We start from the raw sequence: 10,297 nt of genomic DNA, 5'->3' as shown, positions 1-10,297 counted from the left end.
TATAGTTGTATATATAAATAATAATTTTCTTTCTTTCTTTCATTCTAAGAAGTCACGGCATTGTGTATTCAGCATGAAACAGATAACCAATAGAACGGAATTCCGTTGGATGATAGTTGAAAAAATTCATATTTACTTTTATCACTTTCTTTTTTATTATTTGTTTCTTAGCACTCCACCTTCCTTCACTTTTCTTACCACTGTAACGAATTAGACAGTGTTTGGTGCAATACTATTAAGAGATGATATTTTCTCAGTGAAAAAAAATATTTATAAGTTTAGAGGGCATCTCTAAAGTGAATAAATACAGCTATTTTATATATTGTGTGTTAAATTTCAGGGTTGCGTGGAAGTATTAGAAAGTCTAAAGGACGGGGATTTTGGCAGTTGCGAGAAAGAGATAGAAGATTACATAGAAGCGTGCCGCGCTAAGTTCCCGTACGCCAACGCGTTCAAGCCACCGCAAGAGCTGCCCGAGAATCAAACTGACGACACACCGCTACAGCCCAAGGAGATCGACCTCACCCAATGAACCTGTGAGACGACACTCGCTTATCCTTTACAATTGTAAATTATTTGAAATCGAGTGTAAGGGTCGCGCAGTGTCCCCGAAAATTTGTACTGGTTTTTGAGCCCTTTAGGAATAATTCGGTTTGGTAATACCATGAAAATGTTATTTTACCTTTACATGGTGTAGAGTCAACACTTTTTCTATGTAAGACTCTTGGGAAATGACTCAAAATTTACATGGCTATCTGGCCACGCAATAAAATATATGTAAATTCAGATTTTTTTTAATTCATAAAATATCTATTGATATATATGTGAGATAGAGAGTGTGCCCTCGTGATCAAAAAATAGTTAAAATGAATTTGTTGTCTTGACTGTAAAGTGCAAGAAAGATTTTAGTGAACATGGCTGAACTAGGAATACACGCGATACGCGCCATCTTGTAAAAAGTGGCTTACGTCAAATTGACATTAGAAAAGAGAATAACATCACTCATTCAATTTAGAACTGACTGACAAATGATGAATGCTTTCTTTGAATGAAAGGGATTTTATTTATTTATTATTATTTGTAAACTTAACTACAATTAAAATATCAAAATTACATTTTAAATTAAATGTAAAAAAACAATAATACTAGAATGTCAAGTTATATAAAATCAAATTATAATCTTTAGCACCAAATATCCATTGATTACTAAGAGAACTCAATCGAAGTTCACGCTATTTTCGGTTCGCCTCGTAGAGGGTGTATAACATAACACTGGGAGGCTCCATTGCACAGGCTTGATTATGAGTACCATAACGGCTTTATTTTCAGTCTGAACGGCTAGGGCCGTAGCTAGTGTAATTACTGGGCAAATGAGACTTAACCGTCTTATGACTCAAGGTCACGAGTGCAATAATTGTAGTGCTGTTCAGAATTTTTGGGTTTTTCATGCCTCCTGAGCGGCACTGCATTGTTTTTGGCTCTTTTTGCCATATACTACTTTCACAATTGCATTTACTAGCCAGTTTTCCTTCTTCTGCCACCTGTAACAAATCTAAGTATGGTACACTACTGAGAACTGCATTGTTTTTTAAGAACTCTTCTAGTTAAACTTTATTATTAGAACACCAACTTTCAACCGTATGCAGGTTTATAGCTTTAACGTACAGTTAAAGATATGTTTCGCTTCTCCATCTAAATTTAATTTTGCTAACAAAATTTATAATATTACAGACAACTTAATTCCTTATCACTAACATTAAATATTAACCGGAATTCTACTATTACAACTCTTGCTGTCCGAAAACGTCATTCCCAAACTACCACACATAATAGAACTGATCAAAATATTCACAAAAATAAAATGAAGTGATCCCGACAATACTGGAAAAATGTATATATAGAAAGACTAGCTGACCCAGCAAACGTTGTATTGCCGATATTAAAATCGCGATACAAAAGTAACTGTTGATCGTAGATGGGTGAAAATTTGAATTTATTTTTTAATGCTGACACATAATCAAACAAATTTAAAAAATTTCAAAAAAATTAAAAAAAGGAATTTCGTGTGGACCACCCTTAACATTTAGGGGGATGAAAAATAGATGTTGGCCGATTCTCAGACCTACTCAATATGCTCACAAAATTTCATGAGAATCGGTCAAGCCGTTTCGGAGGAGTACGGGAACATTGTGACACGAGAATTTTATATATAAGATGAAGGTTATTTAGACACAATATTGTTTTTTACATTTATGTTTATTAAAAATATTGTTTATTAATATTTCACTAAAAAGTCGAAGCATATAATTCCGTCAGTCTTGAGGTACCGAAGTAAAATCATTTCAAGAAAGAAAAAAAAATTCTTGAAATTGTGACATTGAATAATGAACGTGCTTTAATAATAAATTAACAGAACCTTACGACTGTCGGTGACCTATAGGTATACGAGATTTTTGAAGTATTAACGCCATTTGTAACCTAGGTCCTAATTAACACTAGGAACAAACATGAAATTATAACGCCCACTAGTCGGCTAAGTCGAGTTACTAGGTCTTCTGGGCCGTTGTATATGCCTTTACAAATAGATCCTAGATAATGTTCAAAACAAATGTATTACGAAATTCAAAAGTATTGGTTAAAAACTTTTGTGTGGTAAAGGTTACTATAACATAAATGTCTCTCATAATGATACCACAGATTGGGAATACAACGACCGCCCACAGGCTATTAAATAAAAAATGTTATTGTACGATTTTTACATTGTAGCCATATTTTTATTAAAAAAAAGAGGCCTGCTGAGTTTGTTGTACTTCTCAGATCTGAGGCATACCTTTTTGGAATGGATGGTAGTTTTTGAGTTTCAATAAGTGATATTATCCATCCTATTTTGAATAAAAATATTTAAATTTGAATTATATCTATGAATATGTATCTTCTTATACATATTTTCTTTATTCAAATTAGTGAGTTTTGTATTATTTTGTCCAATTGCACAGCTAAGAAATCATTAGTCAAAGTCAAATAAACCTTATTCAACCAGGCTTAAATTAAGATTATTATATATTATATATTATTATATAAATATTTCTTTTAAATTACTAAATCTAAAATATGTTTGGAAAAACTAGAGCTCGTGAGAAGAACATACAAGAAACTCAACGGTAACTCTTATCGATCAATATAGTATTTCACAATGGCTGTAACATACAAAAGATTAGATATTACACTCCTACTGAAATCCTATAATTTTAAGTCTTACTCCTGCAAACTCTACTATGATTAACAAAGCAATCCCGGGCTTCTTGGAGGGGCCTGTTTAAGGATTCTTTTAACTATCCTGTTGTTTGCCATACAAAAAATAGCTTTCATTTTCTCTGAAGTCACAATAGGGTTTAAATAAACTTTATTTCTTTATGCACACATCAAGAAAAAATTGATATTATTACTAGTAGTAAGTCAATTTTTAAAAAGTGCAAATAATTACTGGGAAATTCATATTAAATACGAAAACAATGCAGGTCATAACGAATTTGACGTAAAAGTGTGGTTACATAATCTATACTAATATTATAAAGCTGCAGTGTTTGTTTGAACGTGCTAATCTCTGGTACTACTGGTCCGATTTGAATGATTCTTTCAGTGTTGGGTAGTCCATTTATCGAGGAAGGCTATAGGCTATGTTTTTTTTTTCAAAATTAGGGATCCGTAATAAAATTGCTTTTTTGTAACACAAGGTGTAAAATCGAAAACCTATTTTTGCGTGTGCTGCAAAAACTATTGACAATAGAACAAAATGATGTACAATATATATATAGGCAATATTTTATTACTTATAAAACTATCGCGTGAATTATACTTTATATGGCAAAACAACGTTTGCCGGGTCAGCTAGTATCAATTATAACTATGTACATGTTTATTTTTTTTATGTGTAGAATTGTTTATTTTTATGAAGTATGACGTCATAGTTCATGCACACCGAGTCCGCCGAAAAGGCAGGCGTTTTATATATTTATTTAGTTTTGGCTTTTAATTTTATATCTGTTACCTGTATCACCCATAAAATGTATGCGATTTTTATTTTTGCCTAGATTTTGGACGGCAAATGCAACGGTCAGCTATTTTCACGAAGATTTTTGACGCACTAAAGTATGTTTTATTTATAATGTTAAACTGACAGATATGATATTAGTAAACAACATTTTTTAAACACTACTGTTTTTAAAAGTACATTAAATTTATTGGATTTAAATTTGATGATTATTGATGAATAAATATGATATGAGGTGACACCTTAATTAGACTTTTTCGACAGCCAAAACATTATGACTAGACTGTTGAACATAAAACGAATGCAATTATGTAAGGCGTGACGTCATAAGCAAAGGAATCCAAAATCTGTAATCGGAATATTTTGTATTAAGTTTGACAGTAGTTTGGATTTGGATAAAATGAAAACCAAAGCATGTAGTTGTATATTTTCTATTTCTTAGCTAATTAAAAAGGATATCAACTCGTAACAAACAGTGTTTAAGTGTTTCTTTTTTTTTCAAATATTTTGTTAAATTTGAAATCTATTATTAGGCCCACTACACATTTAGTTGGAGTAATTTGTGACTTGGCTCCTGCATTATTCGTTAGAACGATATTGACAATATCACAGCATCACTCGACAGTTAGGTAGAACAAAACATGTGACGTAATCGTCTCTGAATATCTGTTATTGAAAACAGATATTAATAAGATCGAAAAAGCATGAATGGCCTTGCGTTAAAGCGTGTTTTTGATATAGTACTTGTTGCACGAATGATGATTCGTGGCGAATCGGCTCCATCTAGACAAGTTCTCAAGTCATTTATTTCAAAGATTGAAATTTAAAAAGTAATTGATGTCATTTTACTGGTTAGGTAACATACTTTTGATATCAGGATAATGTTTTTTTTATATCTATAATAGTTATGGAATAATCGACTGATCACACCGTTTACGCCCTGTGTATAACTTCAAATATATTTCTGACCCAAGTGTAACAAGAGCATACAGGCTGATATAACACATACATTAAATTACTTTCGAAATCGACAAGTTACTCCGCGCCGCGATATGCCATAGATCGGTGCGCTTTTTACGTTTATCAATAGATTGTTTATAATTATGATTTGAGTGAATGTATAAGAAAGTTATTGATAAAAGCTATAAGACCATGCATAATAAACTATCTTAAAAACCAAATGAAGGTTAGAACTTGGTCAGTGCGTAGTGTGCCATACGGCACTTACGATTTTGGTGTTTCTGAAAAATCTAGTGACATATGGAACTTCCCGATTTCGGAAGGTTAAACTTGGATAACATGTTCCTTTATTAGCTTTAAGATCGGAGCTTCCTGCCATCTGAACTGAATTAATTATTATTATTATATTAGCATCAAATTTATATTACCAGTTATGTTTTAGTACTTCTGATGTGTGTTCTTGGGTTTGAATTATATGCATGCATTATTGAATTCATTCACTGTTGAAGATTAATAACAGAATTCTGTTGATGTAATGTATTTTTTTTGAGTTTCACATTATTATTACTGTTAAAAGCTCAATGCATACTTATTCCTCAGCTATCAAGATGTTTTTTTTTTCTATTTCTAGCTAAATTGGGTGCATACTGTTCAAACCATAACCGGATGGCCTCAAGTGTTCAACTATTCGAGTGTAGTTAAGAATTTTGTATTTAAATCTCCAGTTTTAATGTAAAAATAGTGTGTGAAATGAAGGTTTTTATAGTCACAATATAGCCTTATGAAACGGTGAGGTTGTTGCTTTTGTAAATAATTACATTTATAAGTTTTCACTGTATCATACAGTTAGTTTTTTAAATTAGGTCACTTTATTGAAAATTATTTTTAAATCTTAGAGTAAGGATTGGTCTCCGCTGCGCTCCAACTAGATACTAGTACTACGCCCAAGTGGGTGTACTCAAGCCAGTCTCGAACAATGTGAGATGTTGACATGCTACATGTTCTGTAACATTTTGGTCTAAATTGAAACTAAACTAAATGGGTTGCATAGTAAAACTTTGTAAAAATAAAAAATAAAGAAAGACACTGAGATCACATATTATCAGTAAGTATTTTATATTTTTTCAGTTCTATGTAAAATATCATGAAGCATATGTTACAAAATTTGAAAAATGCCATTCACACAAGCATCTAATAGCTGCCATAATAAAAAAGCTATTGTTCTTTGGTAGTGTGGCATCTAGTTGGAGTGCAGCGGAGAACAATCCTTATCTAAGGTTTGGATACTACAGTTGATGACATTTGGATGACTACAATGTTTTTGTAGATATTTGGACAATAATAATGTTATTGAGTGTTCCAAATTGTATCAATTATGTGACACTATCACATATTATATTATTTGACTGTTTTTCTTGTAACCTTTAATCCAATGTATCTTTTGTAATGTATAGTTGGAAAATAGTGATTTGTTTGAACAAATTATTAATAAATCAGGGATTTACTTCTTAGTGGCGGATGAGATAAATGAAAGGTACTATTAATTAATACATTATACTTTTATTGTAGTAAATGTTTGTTTCACATTTTTCCATTAACATTTGAGTTATTGTTTTTATGTTAATTGGAGTCTTTCATGCCCCAAGGGTTTGTCAACTTGTACATAAAGTAATAAAATTTTATTTTACAAATATTGTTTCATTATTTTGCATATCACAATAATTATTATGCTTCAAATCATGAAGATTCTTAAATTTTTCTATAGTCTATTTTGATGGACTCATACAATCCCAGTCAATACCAGTAAAATTGATTTCAATTTTTTCATGTCTTGGTATAAATTGCCTGAAAAGAAAAATAATAGTATATTTAGTGCAGAAAATACTTAATTATATTATCATATAACAATTTGAGAGGTTTTTCATATTGTTATAGAGGATTGATAGATGTCATGGGCATTAGATATATGTTTCTTGTTATTTGGTTTTGTTCTAGCAGGTATCATCTTGCTCGCTTATATGTTATTGCTTGTGGCATCATGGAGTGGGTTGTTTCTTTCGCCATCCTTTGAGGTGGCTGGATAATCTTTTTTAGCAGAACCATGCTTTCATTTTATAGTTTAATTTTTCTTTGAATACTTTGAATGTTCTAATAAATCATATTATAAATAATTCATGAGATATTTTTAAATAATTTATATTAATATCTGGTAAGTCAAGCATGTGAGTATTTTTGGTGTATGCATGTGTTATGTTTTTCTTCTTCTTTAAGCCGGACTTTTCAGAGTGGTTAGTGTATTTTTTAGTAAAATTATTCTTAAGAATGTGGTAATTATATATACCATAAATATGGGATTTGGGATTGATTAGTTTAACATAGGTGTCTATAGCATAGTGAATCCCATATAAATTACTGATTTTTAATGCTGTTTTTCTACCTAGTCTTGGTAAACGTTTGGTTAGTTTCACTAAAAATATAACTTAATGGTCAGGTGATGGGACCTATCCTTACAAATCAACAATACCACACCTGCTGATGGATGAATAGGGAAACTCTTACCCCTATTGAGCAAGATATAAAGAAAACAATTCCTTACCAATATTTAATTCCCACTGCATCAAACATTTTCTTGGAAGCAATATACATCGATTTGTGAGCATTCTTATCAGACAGGTATACAACTTCCTTTATCCCTGATTGTATTATAATTTTCGCACATTCATTACAAGGGAACAGTCCAACATATATTGTACAGTCCTTCACATCTGCAGAATTTTTATTTAATATTGCATTCATTTCTGCATGACAAACTGAAAAGTTAAAAGATTGGTTAAAACGAGACAAGTGTGAGTATGAATCGCCCACCAGGGGTTCCATACATATTATTAGGTCCCTAGCTACACTTATATCTATAAATCATATCATAATTCAAAAATCTATTTAAGCACTAGCTGGTATGGTGACAAGACACTGTAGTTTGTATTAATTACAACTCGATACCTCTATGTGTTCCCAAGATAAAGGGTCCTGACAGATAGAAAGATAGACAACAAAGTGATTCTATGAGTTCAGGTTTTTCTTTTTGAGATACGGCACCACAAAAATTGTCTTGTAAAATAAAATTGGAAATAATTGTAAGGTCCTGAAAGAAAATCAAGACAAATGCTGATGACAGAGATGCACCAACGACAATCAAGGGTATGCAGGATCCTCACACAAAATTTCTCACATTTTAAACCTAGCTTTTATCATCAGTACTTTTTTAATTTTTACAAATCTAAGGTAAGGAAAACTTAACTGAAACCTAATCCTTTTTAAAGCTATACACTCATAATGATTCCTATAACACTCCAGCCATCTATGCAGATCACTGTGCCCATCATTTTAATAATGTTTTTATGGAAATCTTTCAGCTTATCTGCTCAAAAGCTTAAGGTATGGTGTCAATCTGAGAGCCATTACATTAAAATAAAGTCAGTACAAGTGAGAAGGTTGAATTCATCATAGTTTACTCCTGAAAAACCATATTGCTGTTTGGAAATGTGTCTAATGAAAACAACAACTAGTAATTCTGCAACAAATTTTCCTCATAACATTCTGAAAATGCATATTTTAGAAATTGTCCTATAATATTTACATGGTTTTCAGATTAGATTTATAAAATTTTGTAATAATTTCTTAGTTCATAAGTAATTTCTGTTATTAACCATACTTGGGTATCAAGTGGATGTATCCATAGCATCAACTTCATGGAAGTAAATATGTAACAACATTTGACAAGATATAACATTATTGTATTCTTTAGTTTGCAAGTGTAAACTTCAATTAAGAACAGATAAGTACAAAGAAATGCGACAACATTATAAAGGCCACAATTACAATTTAACATTATGTAGGTATAATACTGTTAGCACTTACCATACAGATATTTGCTATCTAATGGTGATGGAGTATTCTTTCCCCATGGGAATTCATCATCACTGCAACCTATTGGCATTCCATTATAACTAAAAATGCAAAAAACATGATAGGTTGAGGCCGAAAATTATATTTTCTAATTCAATTTAATGTCTTAAATTAATTGGTCCATATCAATATTTGCTCAAACCAAGAGTCACCTTTTTTTAGGTAAATAAAAGATTATCTTACCCGACGCCTACTATTTTATTATCCTTATTCACGACACAAGCACCAACTTGAAAACTTGGATCTTTACTACGTTTTGCCGCCAAAAAAGCGGTAGCCATAAAATATTCTCGCCAATCTAAATAATCATCACGCTTTTTACTGTGACCATTGTTCCTGCAATTATATTATTAAACAGAAGTGATTCAACTATGCAATTGCAATTCTTATGGAATTAACCTCAAAATTACAATTAACAAAAGTTTATTACGTACTTTTCTAATGATAGATCTGAAAACTTTTGAGGGAGATCCATTATTTTATATTGTCAATAGACAATAATTGTATGTTATATATGTTTTTTCAACATTTAAATCGAAAAACTCCTGTTTTAATATTTACAAAATATTACAATTACTTTTTTATTTATTTATGGCACGGGATTCAGTCTGACCCTCTTATTTTTTTTCAGATATGGCCAAAAAATTCAAAATATATTAGCTCAAATACCATGGGCTAGGTCTAACGATAAAAAACTACGTTTAAAAAAACCGACTTAAAAAACTCAAAAGTATCAAATAACTAAAAATTTAATTTAAAACAGCTCTTATGCAAACCTTTACCTTTAATATTAATAAAATACTATTATTTATATGTGCTACCTATTGATAGGTTTTAAGTCAGTGCCAAGCCCTTAACAAAATAAAACTTAATATTATAAACAGCTTACTTACTGTAATTATTTTGTTTTTTTTTTTTATATCTTACGTTTTGGTGTCAGTTAATAATAATATATAATAAACCTGAATGAAAACTTCAAAAAAAGCAGTACACAGAAAACAATTATGTCATCCAGGTAGACGAAAATTTTCATATAAATGTACATAAAATGAAAACTAGTGGGCCAAACTATGTAAAATTTTTATGGGACCAAATGGCATCTGTTTCGCATCAAATAAAAGTCGAGAATTAAGTAAATCGAATCATAAATCTCAGAGTAATCGGTGTGCATACATAAAAAAATACCGATCGAATTGATAACCTCCTCCACTTTGAAATCGGTTAAAAAGAAAGTATATTTGTATAGTTTTGGCCCGTGAAATATCAAATAGGCTACCAAATGTCAATCAGTGAGGTGCCGCTGCGGCCTTTTGAGATCGA

General features: G+C 31.0%; 2 protein-coding genes across 3 annotated transcripts in view; one reads left to right on the top strand and one right to left on the bottom strand.

Moving 5' to 3' along the window:
- Window positions 1-6,702, top strand: part of LOC126978093 (N-alpha-acetyltransferase 15, NatA auxiliary subunit) — a 126,124-nt gene extending 119,422 nt beyond the window's left edge. The window contains exons 16-17 of one of the 2 annotated variants that reach the window (XM_050826812.1): window positions 341-536; window positions 5,643-6,702. In XM_050826812.1, the coding sequence (XP_050682769.1) occupies window positions 341-532 (192 nt within the window). In that variant the 3' untranslated portion in view covers window positions 533-536; window positions 5,643-6,702. Of the gene's footprint in view, window positions 1-340 lie in introns of both variants that reach the window. The other variant, XM_050826811.1, reaches the window with a different exon arrangement.
- Window positions 6,552-9,579, bottom strand: LOC126978194 (deoxycytidylate deaminase). Its single transcript, XM_050826969.1, has 5 exons — window positions 9,412-9,579; window positions 9,161-9,313; window positions 8,930-9,018; window positions 7,608-7,821; window positions 6,552-6,856 (listed from the first exon to the last, which is right to left on the bottom strand). Exons 1-5 carry the CDS (start codon window positions 9,450-9,452, stop codon window positions 6,778-6,780), a joined length of 576 nt encoding a protein of 191 aa, XP_050682926.1. The 5' UTR covers window positions 9,453-9,579; the 3' UTR covers window positions 6,552-6,777.
- Window positions 9,580-10,297: the final 718 nt, after the last annotated feature.

The sequence above is a fragment of the Leptidea sinapis genome, chromosome 47 (assembly GCF_905404315.1).
Source record: "Leptidea sinapis chromosome 47, ilLepSina1.1, whole genome shotgun sequence".
Classification (NCBI taxonomy): domain Eukaryota; kingdom Metazoa; phylum Arthropoda; class Insecta; order Lepidoptera; family Pieridae; genus Leptidea; species Leptidea sinapis.
The sequence above is the reverse complement of the archived record's forward strand: the minus strand, read 5'-3'. Positions and strand labels throughout refer to the sequence as shown.

What these genes read in the sequence shown, in the direction of transcription:
- LOC126978194 (XM_050826969.1), bottom strand. Translation starts at nt 9,452, where the DNA reads ATGGATCTCCCTCAAAAGTTTTCAGATCTATCATTAGAAAA. An exon ending in TCAGATCTATCATTAGAAAA is followed by an intron (nt 9,314 to 9,411) that starts GTACGTAATAAA and finishes ATATAATTGCAG; the next exon opens with GAACAATGGTCACAGTAAAA. An exon ending in GCAGTGGGAATTAAATATTG is followed by an intron (nt 6,857 to 7,607) that starts GTAAGGAATTGT and finishes TTTTCTTTTCAG; the next exon opens with GCAATTTATACCAAGACATG.